General features: G+C 49.7%; 1 protein-coding gene across 1 annotated transcript in view; it reads right to left on the reverse strand.

Moving 5' to 3' along the window:
* Positions 1–17500, reverse strand: part of LOC308155121 (sodium-dependent phosphate transporter 1-B-like) — a 32944-nt gene that overhangs the window by 7402 nt on the left and 8042 nt on the right. Inside the window, 1 exon segment of the mRNA XM_080528367.1 lies at positions 6017–6136. Within this exon segment, the coding sequence (XP_080384493.1) occupies positions 6017–6136 (120 nt within the window).

Below are 17500 nucleotides of genomic sequence, written 5' to 3' on the forward strand. Positions count from 1 at the left end.
GGGCTGATCCCTCACCTTTCTTATGATCATTGATGCCCCACGAGGTGAGATCTTGCATGGAGCCCCAGACCGAGGGAGATTGACCGTCATCTTAAATTTCTTCCATTTTCTAATAATTGCGCCAACAGTTGTTGCCTTCTCACCAAGCTGCTTCCCTATTGTCCTGTAGCCCATCCCAGCCTTGTGCAGGTCTACAATTTTGTCCCTGATGTCCTTAGAAAGCTCTTTGGTCTTGCCCATTGTGGAGAGGTTGGGGTCTGATTGATTGAGTGTGTGGAGAGGTGTCTTTTATAAAGGTAACGAGTTCAAACAAGTGCAGTTAATACAGGCAATGAGTGGAGAATAGGAGGGCTTCTTAAAGAAAAACTAACAGGTCTGTGAGAGCCGGAATTATTACTGGTTGGTAGGTGATCAAATACTTATTTCATACAATAAAATGCAAATTAATTATTTAAAAGTCATACAATGTGATTTTCTGGATTTTTGTTTTAGATTCCGTCTCTCACAGTTGAAGTGTACCTATGATACAAATTACAGACCTCTACATTCTTTCTAAGTGGGAAAACCTGCAAAATCAGCAGTGTATCAAATACTTGTTCTCCCCACTGTATATTAGGAACAGTAAAGGTCCCAATATGCTTCCTTGTGGAACGCCGCAGGTCACTGGGAGGGGGGGGGACAGTGTTCCGTTCACACTAACCACCTGTTCCCTCCCCTCTAAGTAGGATTGCATCCAGCTCACCGATGTTCTATCGAACCCAATTGCTTTCAGTTTATCTAACAATATGTGGTGATCTACTGTGTCGAAGGCCTTCTGTAGGTCCAGCATGACCATGCCGCAGTACTTGCCCGAGTCCACCTCATGGTTGATGTGGTCGTTCAAATAGAGAAGGCATGTGTCAGTGGAATGGGATGTTCTGAATCCTGATTGAAATTCATACATCAGATTTTTTTCGGTAAGGTACCTATCAACCTGTTCATAAACTATTTTTTCCATAAGTTTCGAGATGGAATTAAGAATAGAAACAGGTCGGTAGTTGCCTGGGTCTAATTTGCTTCCTTTTTTATACAGTGGGGTTACCCTTGCTATTTTAAAGTCAAGGGGGACGTGTCCCTGTTTGATGGAGAGGTTTATTATGTGGGTGATGATTGGGGTAATGGAGGCAGCTGAGTCTTTTAGAAATCTGGCTGGAATATTGTCATGGCCCGTGGCCTTTTCTGAGTGTAGAGCGCCCAGTTTTTTAAACACCTCATCGTTTGACACCATGGAGAGTTTAAAATCATCTTTGCGTACACCCAGTTTATTGTAGAACGCACGGATGTGCTCTACACCATAACGCCCTGAGTGGGGTGGTAGATTGTTAACTAATTTAGTGGCTATGGTTGTAAAGAAAGTGTTTAAGCACTTAGCCACATCCAGCTTGTCTGTAAAGAGAGAATCTCCAGATTTTATGCTGATGTTTGTAGACCTGGTTTTGAGTTTTTGACTGCAACCTAGTTGGCTATTAAGTAGCTTCCAAAGGTCACGTGGTTTGTTTAAGTTTTCTTCGATTTTGTTATCGAGGTATTTTTTCTTAGCAGATTTGGTCATGGTAATTACCTGATTGCATAGTTTGTTGCATTGCTTTTTAATTTTCTCAAAGTGGTTTTTGAGATCTTCGTTTAAGTTCACTAATTTTGATTTGCATTTTTGAACTTCAGAGCATTTTAGGTCTCTGACTTTCATAGCATTTAGAATGTCCGAATTCATCCATGGTTCCGATCGGGCTTTAACCCTGGTGGTTCTCATGGGGGCTATACTGTCAATAATATTTAGGAATTTGGTTTTGAGGAGACAGAGTCAGAGGAGACAGAGTCAGAGGAGACAGAGAGTCAGAGGAGACAGAGGAGACAGAGGAGACAGAGACAGAGGAGTCAGAGGAGTCAGAGGAGACAGAGGAGACAGAGGAGACAGAGGAGTCAGAGGAGACAGAGGAGACAGAGGAGACAGAGGAGTCAGAGGAGACAGAGACAGAGGAGACAGAGGAGTCAGAGGAGTCAGAGGAGACAGAGACAGAGGAGACAGAGGAGTCAGTGGAGTCAGAGGAGACAGAGGAGACAGAGTCAGAGGAGTCAGAGGAGTCAGAGGAGACAGAGGAGACAGAGTCAGAGGAGACAGAGGAGTCAGAGGAGACAGAGACAGAGGAGTCAGAGGAGTCAGAGGAGTCAGAGGAGACAGAGTCAGAGGAGTCAGAGGAGACAGAGGAGACAGAGGAGTCAGAGGAGTCAGAGGAGTCAGAGGAGTCAGAGGAGACAGAGTCAGAGGAGTCAGAGGAGACAGAGGAGACAGAGACAGAGGAGACAGAGTCAGAGGAGTCAGAGGAGACAGAGGAGACAGAGGAGACAGAGTCAGAGGAGTCAGAGGAGACAGAGACAGAGGAGTCAGAGGAGACAGAGGAGTCAGAGGAGTCAGAGGAGACAGAGGAGACAGAGGAGACAGAGTCAGAGGAGTCAGAGGAGACAGAGACAGAGGAGACAGAGGAGACAGAGGAGTCAGAGGAGACAGAGGAGTCAGAGGAGACAGAGTCAGAGGAGTCAGAGTCAGAGGAGACAGAGGAGTCAGAGGAGACAGAGGAGACAGAGTCAGAGGAGTCAGAGGAGACAGAGTCAGAGGAGTCAGAGACAGAGGAGACAGAGTCAGAGGAGTCAGAGGAGTCAGAGGAGTCAGAGGAGACAGAGTCAGAGGAGTCAGAGGAGACAGAGGAGACAGAGACAGAGGAGACAGAGTCAGAGGAGTCAGAGGAGACAGAGGAGACAGAGGAGACAGAGTCAGAGGAGTCAGAGGAGACAGAGACAGAGGAGACAGAGGAGACAGAGGAGACAGAGGAGACAGAGGAGACAGAGTCAGAGGAGTCAGAGGAGACAGAGACAGAGGAGACAGAGGAGACAGAGGAGTCAGAGGAGACAGAGGAGACAGAGGAGACAGAGGAGACAGAGGAGTCAGAGACAGAGGAGACAGAGGAGACAGAGGAGACAGAGGAGACAGAGTCAGAGGAGTCAGAGGAGACAGAGACAGAGGAGACAGAGGAGACAGAGGAGTCAGAGGAGACAGAGGAGACAGAGGAGACAGAGGAGACAGAGGAGTCAGAGACAGAGGAGACAGAGGAGACAGAGGAGACAGAGGAGTCAGAGACAGAGGAGACAGAGGAGTCAGAGGAGTCAGAGGAGTCAGAGGAGACAGAGTCAGAGGAGTCAGAGGAGTCAGAGGAGTCAGAGGAGACAGAGGAGACAGAGACAGAGGAGACAGAGGAGACAGAGTCAGTGGAGTCAGAGGAGTCAGAGGAGACAGAGGAGACAGAGGAGACAGAGTCAGAGGAGTCAGAGGAGTCAGAGGAGACAGAGGAGACAGAGACAGAGGAGACAGAGGAGACAGAGGAGACAGAGTCAGAGGAGACAGAGGAGTCAGAGGAGACAGAGTCAGAGGAGTCAGAGGAGACAGAGTCAGAGGAGTCAGAGGAGACAGAGGAGACAGAGGAGACAGAGTCAGAGGAGACAGAGGAGTCAGAGGAGACAGAGGAGACAGAGGAGACAGAGGAGACAGAGGAGACAGAGGAGACAGAGGAGACAGAGGAGACAGAGGAGTCAGAGGAGACAGAGTCAGAGGAGACAGAGGAGACAGAGGAGACAGAGTCAGAGGAGTCAGAGTCAGAGGAGTCAGAGTCAGAGTTCACAAGAGTGAATAAAACAGGATTATGACCTCATGGCGGCATGTCGGTCCTGTGCTCTGTGGTTAATCCTTCACGTGCACACTTCACGTGGAGGCAGTCAAAGTCTGACTGTGTGTGTGTGTGTGTGTGTGTGTGTGTGTGTGTGTGTGTCTGTGTGTGTGTGTGTGGCGTCAAACCAGGTGATACTCAATGCAAACAAACACTCTGCCGCGTGATAATCCTAAAGGACAGTTTGATCCTCCAGCCTGACTGACTGACTGACTGACTGACTGGCTGAGTGACTGACTGACTGGTTGACTGGCTGACTGGCTGGCTGACTGGCTGGTTGACTGGCTGACTGACTGACTGGTTGACTGGCTGAGTGACTGACTGGTTGACTGGCTGAGTGACTGACTGACTGACTGACTGGCTGACTGACTGGCTGGTTGCGTCATCAGAACTGGTTGAGACGGGAGTGGTGGTGTTGTGCTAACGCTGCTAGCGGCGGGGTATTTACAGCCACGTCAACAACTGTCAGAGTGACCCGCGCCGTCACCCTGACCCTGACGCAGCGCCAGCCCACGCTGCCGACCTCTGACCCCTGGTCAGCCCGGGACGGAAATAGTCAAGGAGGTAAAAAGGCCAATTAGTGGATCACTGTGACCCAATAGACCCGTCGCGAAGCCACGCCCCAAAAATAGAAATTGTCCAATCCTATCACAGCAAGTCACTACAGGCAGAAAACTCGGACAAACCGACAAACTCGCTAATATCAGACGGTGAAAAGCTTCTAGACTAAATATTCTTGTCATCTTTAAAAAAATAAATAAATAAAGTAAATCAGAAATGTGCCGACTCCCACCGCCATTGTAAGTGGTTGAATGTCGTTCAGTCACAGTCGGTCAGTCAGTCAGTCACCGTCAGTGAAGCGTTGTTTGATTGTCCGAGTTTTCAAAGGGGCCGTGGCTTAGCGATAGGAGGGGGCGTGGCTTAGCGACAGGTCTATTAGGTCACCCGTGTCTGCTGGACAAGGGCCGGACACAAACACTGACCGTGTCAGTCGGTCCAGACCGACCCAGGCAGCCTGTTATTTACCTGGCTGAGAGACACGCGGTCAGGCGCTCCTATCAACGTCAGGACATTGTTGGTTATTGGAGTAAAGGGATCATCTCTGGGCTTAGAGGTTTAATCCTGCTGCCATGTCACAGAGCAGCCAGGCAGGGGACGAGGAGGGCATCCCAAAAACTCAAACACAAGCCAAAGGGAAACATGAAAATGTGTAAAAAAAATAACGGTGACAGTTAACTCGGAGGGGTAGTGGTGGTCTAGTGGATAGTGAGTTGGACTTGTGATCAGAAGGTTGTGAGTTCAAATCCCGCCTGAAGCCACACCACTACTAGTGTGCCCTTGGGTAAGGCACTCAGCCCTCAGTTACTCCAGGGGGAATTTCCCTGTAATTCGTAATTGTAAGTCGCTTTGGATAAAAGCGTCTGCTAAATGGCAAAATTATTAAAATTAAAATTATTAAAATTATTAACTGTTCCTCGGATGTGGCGCTCGGATTTATTGAGGCACTTCAAACTGACTCATATTCCACAACCAAGACGTTTGTGTTTTTCTTCTTCTTTTTTGCGTGTAAAGATCAAAGAGGGAGGGAGGGAAGGGGTTAGGAAGGTCAAATAAAAAACCCTTCCACATCAAGCAGATGCTTTAATGTTTAACAGCCTCGTTTTAAATCCCTATTCCGTTTGGGTGGATTAGATTAAACCCCGAGGCTGGAGATGTTTGGAGCCGCGCGCGTTTCTACTGCTCGACTCTACCCTGGACACCTTCAACACCCCTACCTACCCTGGACACCTTCAACACCCCTACCTACCCTGGACACCTTCAACACCCCTACCTACCCATGGACACCTTCAACACCCCTACCCTGGACACCTTCAACACCCCTACCTACCCTGGACACCTTCAACACCCCTACCTACCCTGGACACCTTCAACACCCCTACCTACCCTGGACACCTTCAAATCTGCCCTCAAAACCCATCTGTCCACCAAGGCCTTTCGCTCCTAGTTTAGTTTTGTCACTGTCTCTGTGTTTTTCTGTTTTGGTCTGTCTGACTTCCTGTAAAATTTGTAAAGCGTCCTTGGGTTTGTGAAAGGCGCTATATAAAACCAAGATATTATTATTATTATTATTATTATTATTAGGTGTTCCAGGTGTCACCACAGCACCTCTGAAGATATCAAAACAGGCAAAAGATGAATTAGAGGAGGAGGACAGAGGAGCGAAAACAACAACAACAACAAAAACAAAACAAGATACTTACGTTCAATTTTCTTCTTCAGGCGCGGGCAGACCACGAACCAGACCAGCAGCGCGGTCAGCACGGCGCAGCCCAGCGAGATGAGCAGTATGCCCCACCACGGGAACTTGTCAAAGCCCAGCACTGCAGCGCAGGGTCAGGAGAGACGCCAGGGAGACAGGAGGAGAGGAGGGGTGAGAACAAGGCAGCAAGGCGCTAACTTCCCACAGAGACACAGCAGAGAGACAACATCCACACATCCAGACAGCAGATATATCTGACAGCCACTGAATTACAATTGGGAAACTACAACAGTCTCAATTTAAAACAACGTTAATTCTCATATACAAAGTAAAACATTGTTTTAGGTTGATCACCGTAGGAAAAAAAAGATTGTAAACATCATAACTAGGGCTACACATTTTTCTACCGGAACGTGAATGAAACTATTCAAATAAAAAAGGGGTTAAAACTGCCAGAATAATTTGAACGCTACTTCATCTGTTGCCTAAAATGTCCAAAATAGACATTAGGCAGTTCAATCAAATATGGACCAAAGTCCTAAATTATGTTAAAATAAGCCGAAACGTAACCCTAATCCTAAACATTGCCTAAAATGTCCAATACACATTCCATTTCAATCAAATATGGACTGAAGTCCTGAATTGTGTTAAAATAAGCCTAAACCTAATCCTAAACATTGCCTAAAATAGACGGCATTTCAATCAGATATGGACGACTGCCGTGACATGTCTCCATGGCTGTGAGACACAGAGAGGACATGTCTCCATGGCTGTGAGACACAGAGAGGACATGTCTCCTCCATGGCTGTGAGACACAGAGAGGACATGTCTCCTCCATGGCTGTGAGACACAGAGAGGACATGTCTCCGTGGCTGTGAGACAGAGAGGACATGTCTCCGTGGCTGTGAGACACAGAGAGGACATGTCTCCTCCATGGCTGTGAGACACAGAGAGGACATGTCTCCATGGCTGTGAGACACAGAGAGGACATGTCTCCGTGGCTGTGAGACACAGAGAGGACATGTCTCCGTGGCTGTGAGACACAGAGAGGACATGTCTCCGTGGCTGTGAGACAGAGAGGACATGGAGGACATGGCTGTGAGACACAGAGAGGACATGTCTCCTCCATGGCTGTGAGACACAGAGAGGACATGTCTCCTCCATGGCTGTGAGACACAGAGAGGACATGTCTCCTCCATGGCTGTGAGACACAGAGAGGACATGTCTACATGGCTGTGAGACACAGAGAGGACATGTCTCTGTGGCTGTGAGACACAGAGAGGACATACAGAGAGGACATGTCTCCGTGGCTGTCCCTGGTGAGAATGTCCTCCGTGTGGAGGGGAGAGAGACACAGAGAGGAGCTGCAGACACCCAGAGGGCCTGGGGGGGGGGGGGGGGGGGGGTTATGCCTTTAGGGTGAGAGGAGTGTGTGAAGGACATATGTGGCTGCCCCCCCCCCGCCCCATATGTCCACCAGCGGCACAGGGACCGGCAGGGCCTTACAAGGCCAGGGGAGGGGGGGGGAGGTCAGGGGAGGGTGGGAGGGGAGGCCAGGGGAGGGGGGGAGGCCAGGGGAGGGGGGGAGGGGAGGCCAGAGGAGGGGGGGAGGCCAGGGGAGGGGGGGGGAGGCCAGAGGAGGCCAGGGGAGGGGAGGCCAGAGGAGGGTGGGAGGGGAGGCCAGAGGAGGGGGGGAGGCCAGGGGAGGCCAGGGGAGGGTGGGAGGGGAGGCCAGGGGAGGGGGGGAGGGGAGGCCAGAGGAGGGTGGGAGGGGAGGCCAGAGGAGGGGGGGGGAGGCCAGGGGAGGGTGGGAGGGGAGGCCAGAGGAGGGGGGGAGGCCAGGGGAGGGTGGGAGGGGAGGCCAGGGGAGGGGGGGAGGGGAGGCCAGAGGAGGGTGGGAGGGGAGGCCAGAGGAGGGGGGGGGAGGCCAGGGGAGGGTGGGAGGGGAGGCCAGAGGAGGGGGGGAGGGGAGGCCAGAGGAGGCCGGGCTTTAACAGAAAGGGGGGAGAAAAATAAATAAATAGAAAAGAGGAGAGGATGCCTTCACTGTTTTTACGCGAGTGTCCGCTGTAGCAGGGAAGGGTACCTGGCTGCCAAGACTGCGGTAATTAAATGTGTGTGAGTGTGTGTGTGTGAGAGTGTGTGTGTGTGTGTGTGAGAGTGTGTGTGTGTGTGTGAGTGTGTGTGTGTGTGAGAGTGTGTGTGTGTCAGCGCAGTGTTGTGTGTTGGCAGGGATAAGGGACCATTCCAGTTTGTATCCTCAGGGGGGGAGGGGGGGGGCTGCCACAGACATGCAGCGGAGAGGATCGGCATGTCAGCAATGTGGTCGGGGGGGGGGAGCTAACATAAAGATCCTCATAAGAGCGATTGAGTAATTGTGCGATAAGCTGTAATTTATGATCCGATTAGTCGACTAATCGTTAAAATAATCGGTGACTAGTCGACTATGAAAATAATCAATCCTATCCTCTGTTTGGACCAACCGTGTACTTCAGGGCAATGTAAGCTATTCCTACAGACCAACCGTGTACTTCAGGGCAATGTAAGCTATTCCTACAGACCAACCGTGTACTTCAGGGCAATGTAAGCTATTCCTACAGACCAACCGTGTACTTCAGGGCAATGTAAGCTATTCCTACAGAACAAAAGATGGCACATAATAATGAGAGCTAAATTAAATGTCTATATTTCTATAATGTGTGTGCAGTTCTTTGAGATAAATCACTATGGACAACGACTTTTGACATGTTTTGTCATTCAACCATGTTATTTTGGGGATATGCACGAGTATAGGGGTTGAGCTGAAATCTGCACATTGAAATGCATGTTTTAAGTGACATGAGGCTGCTGGACTGTCACAGAAATGGACTTTAAATGATAAAGACTCGGAACATGTAAAGCCCCCAACAAGTGGTGTATTAACATAGAGGAGAGTGGGGGGGGGGGTGTATTAACATAGAGGAGACCCTACTACAACCTTACTACAACCCTACTACAGCCCTACTACAACCTTACTACAACCCTACTACAACCTTACTACAACCTTACTACAACCTTACTACAGCCTTACTACAACCTTACTACAACCTTACTACAACCTTACTACAGCCTTACTACAACCCTACTACAGCCTTACTACAACCCTACTACAGCCTTACTACAACCTTACTACAACCTTACTACAACCTTACTACAGCCTTACTACAACCTTACTACAGCCTTACTACAACCTTACTACAACCTTACTACAGCCTTACTACAACCTTACTACAACCTTACTACAACCTTACTACAACACTACTACAACCTTACTACAACCTTACTACAGCCTTACTACAACCTTACTACAGCCTTACTACAACCTTACTACAACCTTACTACAACCTTACTACAACCTTACTACAGCCTTACTACAACCTTACTACAACCTTACTACAGCCTTACTACAACCTTACTACAACCTTACTACAGCCTTACTACAACCTTACTACAACCTTACTACAACCTTACTACAGCCTTACTACAACCTTACTACAACCTTACTACAGCCTTACTACAACCTTACTACAACCTTACTACAACCTTACTACAACCTTACTACAACCTTACTACAACCTTACTACAGCCTTACTACAACCTTACTACAGCCTTACTACAACCTTACTACAGCCTTACTACAACCTTACTACAGCCTTACTACAACCTTACTACAACCTTACTACAGCCTTACTACAACCTTACTACAACCTTACTACAGCCTTACTACAACCTTACTACAGCCTTACTACAACCTTACTACAACACTACTACAACCTTACTACAACCTTACTACAACCTTACTACAACCTTACTACAACCTTACTACAACCCTACTACAACCTTACAACAACCTTACTACAGCCTTACTACAGCCTTACTACAGCCTTACTACAGCCTTAGTACAACCTTACTACAACAGCCTTACTACTACAGCCTTACTACAACCTTACTACTACAACCTTACTACAACAACCTTACTACAGCCTTACTACAACCTTACTACAGCCTTACTACAACCTTACTACAGCCTTACTACAGCCTTACTACAGCCTTACTACAGCCTTAGTACAACCTTACTACAACAGCCTTACTACTACAGCCTTACTACAACCTTACTACTACAACCTTACTACAACAACCTTACTACAGCCTTACTACAACCTTACTACAGCCTTACTACAACCTTACTACAGCCTTACTACAACCTTACTACAGCCTTACTACAACCTTACTACTACAACCTTACTACAACAACCTTACTACAGCCTTACTACAACCTTACTACAGCCTTACTACAACCTTACTACAGCCTTACTACAACCCTACTACAACCTTACTACTACAGCCTTACTACAACCTTACTACAGCCTTACTACTACAACCTTACTACTACAGCCTTACTACAACCTTACTACAACCTTACTACTACAGCCTTACTACTACAGCCTTACTACAACCTTACTACTACAACCTTACTACTACAGCCTTACTACAACCTTACTACTACAGCCTTACTACTACAACCTTACTACTACAGCCTTACTACAACCTTACTACAACCTTACTACTACAACCTTACTACTACAGCCTTACTACAACCTTACTACTACAACCTTACTACTACAGCCTTACTACAGCCTTACTACAGCCTTACTACTACAGCCTTACTACTACAGCCTTACTACAGCCTTACTACTACAACCTTACTACAACCTTACTACTACAGCCTTACTACTACAGCCTTACTACAACCTTACTACTACAGCCTTACTACTACAGCCTTACTACTACAGCCTTACTACAACAGCCTTACTACAGCCTTACTACTACAGCCTTACTACTACAGCCTTACTACTACAGCCTTACTACAACCTTACTACTACAACCTTACTACAACCTTACTACAGCCTTACTAGAGCCTTACTACAACCTTACTACAACCTTACTAGAGCCTTACTACAGCCTTACTACAGCCTTACTACAGGCTTACTACAGCCTTACTACTAAAGCCTTACTACAACCTTACTACAGGCCTGGATGAGAAAAACAAACAAAGGAAATGAAGCCGGGAAGCTGAGGAGATAACAGCCTGGGGCCGCGGTGCTCCTCGATGAAGGGCAGAGTCCACGCTGCCCCCCGCCCTCCCTCCCCCACCCCCTCCCCCCCCCCCCCCCCACATGCAGCTGCAGGAGCCTGCAGGACACGGCGCAGCAGCGATGTGTATTTAGTTACGCAACACACACTCACCCCCGCAACACACACTCACCCCCCCCAGGAAGAGAGAGACAACACACACTCACCCCCCCAGGAAGAGAGAGACAAGGCAGACAAGTGGAGAGGAGTGGAGAGGAGTGGAGAGGAGAGGACAGGAGAGGAGATGAGGGGGGAGTAGAGGGGGAGAGGAGGAGGAGGGAGTAGAGGGCAGGTGGAGAGGAGAGGAGGAGGAGAGGAGAGGAGGAGGGGGAAGTAGAGGACAGTAGAGGAGGAGAGGAGGGGAAGGGAGAGGAGGAGGAAAGGAGAGGACAGGACAGGGGAGGAGAGGAGAGGAGAGTAGAGAGGAGGAGGACAGGGGAGTAGAGAGGAGGAGGACATGGGAGTAGAGGACAGGACAGGGGAGTAGAGAGGAGGAGGACAGGGGAGTAGAGGACAGGACAGGGGAGTAGAGAGGAGGAGGACAGGAGGACAGGAGAGGGGAGGACAGGACAGGAGGAGGACAGGAGAGGAGAGAGGAGGAGGACAGGAGAGGGGTCGTCCTCCATTTTTCTTCTCCTCCTGAGGACAGCTGGGCCTCTCTCCCCAGAATGACACACTGGCAGAGGCAGAGAGACGTCCCAGCAGGGGGGGGGGACGTCCCAAAGCAGGTGTGACCAGACACCAGCGGGGGGGGGGGGGGGGGGGGGTGCAGGCCTGGGATCTGGTGTTAAATTAGGAGCGGGCAAAAATAAGTTACCCCTGAAAAGGAGAAAGAATGGGGTCTGTGTATTCAGGATGTGCTGAGGGATGTGTGTGTGTGTGTGTGTGTGTAGACTATGGGGTGTTATAAACACACAATTTGCCAACTCCCGCCATTGTAAGTCATTGAATGTCATTCAATTTTCCCTGCAGTTTTGGGATTTATAAAAACTGTGCGCACCTCTAGACTACGCACACTGTGGGTGTAGACAATGGGGTGTTATAAACACACTATGACAGGACAGGGGTGTTATAAACACAGCCAGTCAGAAGGGGTGAGTGTTATAAATTACACTTTAAATGAATGTGCAATAACACTATGTGCAATATGACAACCCTAGTCGTCTATCTGTACAATATAGTATAGTGGATAGTGTACATAGCCTTTATTTATGTAAACCAGCTCCTTTCCCTTCTTGTGTTTTTTTTAGTTTTTTTTTTCTTTCCTAGCACCAGGGGATCCACCCCTCCCAAATGTCGTTGTTTTGGTACCTGTACTATAGCAATGACAATAAAGACCATTCATTCATTCATTCATTCATTCATAAAACAGAAGGGGTGAGTGTTATAAACAGAAGGGGTGAGTGTTATAAACAGAAGGGGTGAGTGTTATAAACAGAAGGGGTGAGTGTAGTCCACCACAGCAGCACAGTGGGATGAATGAGAGAGTGCAGCTCAGGAAGTGGAATTTAACCGCGGCTGCGTTCCAAACCCCTCCCTGCCACCTCCGCGTCCCGTGGCCTATATTACACAATAACAAGGGTTGTTGTTTTTTTCCTGACTGCACCATTCCAGCTAACCGGCGGTTTATGACTCATTACTGGTCGGGGAAGGGTTGGTTGTTGTGACCAGTTATCTATGTTTACTATCCGTGTCTATGCGTCACTGTCACCACCAGTAGTTAAAACAGTATAAACTGTTACATGAACTTCTGATTAAAACCTGAATTCCTACCCCCCCCACCCCCACCCCAACCCCAATTTCCAAGGCACCACAAAATCCTTATCTTTGATATAAATGTTTATCCTTTCCTGACTAGACACCTTACACACGACTAGACCTCGCCTACCAATCAGAACGTCTGGGGTGTTCCACATCATAATGACATACTGTACAGACACAGTAGAAACTCATTGCCCAATAAGCCTTTTTTTTTATATCCAGTTTGACACGCCACTGAACTCTGCATGTCAAACTGACACATCGTCTGTGTTGACAAGGTACTGTCAGTTTTTTGTTTTTAAACGTCGTATGATTGCTGCATCATATCATGTCATGTAAATTCACATGTCAGTTTAACAGGCTTGTCTGTGTGTGTCAGGTTAACAGGCTTGGTCTGTGTGTGTCAGGTTAACAGGCTGGGTCTGTGTGTGTCAGGTGTTTAACAGGCTTGGTCTGTGTGTGTCAGGTGTTTAACAGGCTTGGTCTGTGTGTCAGGTTAACAGGCTGGGTCTGTGTGTGTCAGGTGTTTAACAGGCTTGGTCTGTGTGTCAGTTGTTTAACAGGCTGGGTCTGTGTGTGTCAGGTGTTTAACAGGCTTGGTCTGTGTGTGTCAGGTGTTTAACAGGCTTGGTCTGTGTGTGTCAGTTGTTTAACAGGCTTGGTCTGTGTGTGTCAGGTGTTTAACAGGCTTGGTCTGTGTGTCAGGTTAACAGGCTGGGTCTGTGTGTGTCAGGTTAACAGGCTGGGTCTGTGTGTGTCAGTTTAACAGGCTGGGTCTGTGTGTTTCAGGTGTTTAACAGGCTGGGTCTGTGTGTGTCAGGTTAACAGGCTGGGTCTGTGTGTGTCAGTTGGTTAACAGGCTTGGTCTGTGTGTCAGGTGTTTAACAGGCTGGGTCTGTGTGTGTCAGGTGTTTAACAGGCTTGGTCTCTGTGTGTCAGGTGTTTAACAGGCTTGGTCTGTGTGTGTCAGTTTAACAGGCTGGGTCTGTGTGTGTCAGGTGTTTAACAGGCTTGGTCTGTGTGTGTCAGGTGTTTAACAGGCTGGGTCTGTGTGTGTCAGGTTAACAGGCTTGGTCTGTGTGTGTCAGGTTAACAGGCTTGGTCTGTGTGTGTCAGGTTAACAGGCTTGGTCTGTGTGTGTCAGGTTAACAGGCTTGGTCTGTGTGTGTCAGGTGTTTAACAGGCTGGGTCTGTGTGTGTCAGTTGTTTAACAGGCTTGGTCTGTGTGTCAGGTGTTTACCAGGCTTGATCTGTGTGTGTCAGGTGTTTAACAGGCTTGATCTGTGTGTGTCAGGTGTTTAACGGGCTTGATCTGTGTGTGTCAGGTGTTTAACAGGCTGGGTCTGTGTGTGTCAGGTTAACAGGCTTGGTCTGTGTGTGTCAGGTGTTTAACAGGCTGGGTCTGTGTGTCAGTTGGTTAACAGGCTTGGTCTGTGTGTGTCAGTTTAACAGCTCCTGGTCTGTGTGTCTGCTGTGGCGATCGGCCGTTGCCGTTTCTGTGATTGTTTGGTGTCGCCTAAGCAACCATCGCCACCCGCTGTTTGTTTTTCAAAGGGGAACCCAAGCAGAAAATGTGCATTCTAGCTAAAGCTAGCACGGGCTCCCGGCGGAGGGCGGGGTGTTGTTCCCAGGACCAGGACCCTGACAGGCTGACAGCCACACCAGACCAGACCAGACCAGACCCAGACCAGACTAGACCAGACCAGACCAGACCAGACCCAGACCAGACGAGACCAGACTAGACCCAGACCAGACTAGACCAGACCAGACCAGACCAGACCCAGACCAGACGAGACCAGACTAGACCAGACTAGACCCAGACCAGACTAGACCAGACCCAGACCAGACCAGACCAGACCAGACCAGACCAGACCAGACCAGTCCAGACCAGACCAGACTAGACCCAGACCCAGACCCAGACCAGACCCAGACCAGACCAGACCAGACCAGACCAGACTAGACCCAGACCAGACGAGACCAGACTAGACCCAGACCAGACCAGACCAGTCCAGACCAGTCCAGACCCAGACCAGACCAGACCAGTCCAGACCAGACCAGACCAGACCAGTCCAGACCAGACCAGACCCAGACCCAGACCAGTCCAGACCAGTCCAGACCAGACCAGACCAGACCAGACCAGACCAGACCAGTCCAGACCAGACCAGACCCAGACCAGACCCAGACCAGACCCAGACCAGACCAGACCCAGACCAGACCAGACCCAGACCCAGACCCAGACCAGACCCAGACCAGACCAGACCAGTCCAGACCAGACCAGACCCAGGAGTGAGGAGGACAGACCAGACCAGTATCAGTTGGTGTCAGAGTGTCAGGTGGTGTCAGAGTGTCAGTTGGTGTCAGAGTGTCAGGTGGTGTCAGAGTATCAGGTGGTGTCAGAGTGTCAGGTGGTGTCAGAGTATCAGGTGGTGTCAGAGTATCAGGTGGTGTCAGAGTGTCAGGTGGTGTCAGAGTGTCAGTTGGTGTCAGAGTGTCAGTTGGTGTCAGAGTGTCAGTTGGTGTCAGAGTGTCAGGTGGTGTCAGAGTGTCAGGTGGTGTCAGAGTGTCAGTTGGTGTCAGAGTATCAGGTGGTGTCAGAGTGTCAGGTGGTGTCAGAGTGTCAGTTGGTGTCAGAGTGTCAGTTGGTGTCAGTGCTGCAGCTCCAGGGTGTGTTTGGTTGGTTACACAAATCGAATGTGGACTAAATGTTGTCATGGGAGCCAGTGACGCCCCCCCGCCCTCCTGCCCTCCCCCTGCCCTCTCTGTTGCCTTTCTCTGGTCCTTTCTTCCACAGTACAGGCTGGATGAACACATGGGGCTGAGGGGGGAGGGGAGGAGGGAGGAGGGAGGGGGTTCCTTCCACAGTACAGGCTGGATGAACACATGGGGCTGAGGGGGGAGGGGAGGAGGGAGGTGGGAGGGAGGGAGGGAGGGGGTTCCTTCCACAGTACAGACTGGATGAGCACATGGGGGTGTGGGGGGAGGGGGGGAGGGAGATTTACAAGCTGTTGAACTTCCAAAACGTGGGTAGGTTGTGTGTGGGGGGGGGTAGGGGGGCCTCATCTGTAAATTATCCACTTTTGACCTCCTGAATTTCCCGCATTCATCATCTCTCTCTCTCTCTCTCTCTCTCTCTCTCTCTCTCTGTCTCTGTCTCTGTCTCTGTCTCTGTCTCTGTCTCTGTCTCTGTCTCTGTCTCTGTCTCTGTCTCTGTCTCTGTCTCTGTCTCTCTGTCTCTCTGTCTCTCTGTCTCGTCTCTCTCTCTCTCTCTCTCTCTCTCTCTCTCTCTCTCTCTCTCTCTCTCTCTCTCTCTCTCTCTCTCTCTCTCTCTCTCTCTCTCTCTCTCCTCTCTCTCTCTCTCCCTCTCTCCCTCTCTCCCTCTCTCTCTCCCTCCCTCTCTCTCTCCCTCCCTCTCTCTCTCTCTCCCCCTCCCTCTCTCCCCTGGGTTACAGACTCTAGTCCCCTGGGTTACAGACCCTCTAGTCCCCTGGGTTACAGACTCTCTAGTCCCCTGGGTTACAGACTCTCTAGTCCGGGGTAGTGGTGGTCTAGTGGATAGTGTGTTGGACTTCCGATCGGAAGGTTGTGGGTTCAAATCCCGCCTGAAACCACACACTACTAGTGTGCCCCTGAGGATCAAGCCCTCAGCCACTCAGTTACCCTGGGGGACTGTCCCTGCATTCGTAATTAGCTAAGTCGCAGTTGGAGAACTGTCCGTCATGCTAATCGCAATAGTAAGTTAAATTCTATTACAACCCTCTACAACCACTGCGAGTTCTCAAACCCTCTAGTCCCTGGGTTACAGACCCTCTCCCCTGGGTAACAGACCCTCTAGTCCCCTGGGTTACAGACCCTCTAGTCCCCTGGGTTACAGACCCTCTAGTCCCCTGGGTTACAGACCCTCTAGTCCCCTGGGTTACAAACCCTCTAGTCCCCTGGGTTACAAACCCTCTAGTCCCCTGGGTTACAGACCCTCTAGTCCCCTGGGTTACAGACCCTCTAGTCCCCTGGGTTACAGACCCTCTAGTCCCCTGGGTTACAGACCCTCTAGTCCCCTGGGTTACAGACCCCCTCCCCTGGGTTACAGACCCTCTCCCCTGGGTTACAGCAGTGCAGAAGTGTCCCGCCATGCTGGGGGGGGGGGGGGCGTGTGCTTTCACACCAGGGTGTTCAGGTCCAGCCAGACACAGACGGGCCCCCGCACGCCCCAGGACCAAACGTACAGTCCTGGACTCTCCTCTCTCTCCCCCCCCCCAAAGGTGGTTAATGAGGCTGTGTCACCAGATCACTCAACCACCACTAAAGGAAAACCACCCCTGTTGGCAGCTATCTAACAACCAGCACTACGAAGGTAGTAACACTATGGCAGTTATATAACAACCATCACTACTAAGGTAGTAACACGATGGCAGTTATATAACAACCAGCACTACTAAGGTAGTAACATGATCCATAATTTAGGTTCCTGTATTTAACCGGAGACCCGTCAATCTCAGAAACAAAAGACTAGAGGCTCATGGGAGGAGGAGACAGCGGACACCTGATGACCCAGTTA

The sequence above is a fragment of the Nansenia antarctica genome, assembly GCF_963989245.1.
Source record: "Nansenia antarctica genome assembly, chromosome: 4".
NCBI classification, from domain to species: Eukaryota; Metazoa; Chordata; class Actinopteri; order Argentiniformes; family Microstomatidae; genus Nansenia; species Nansenia antarctica.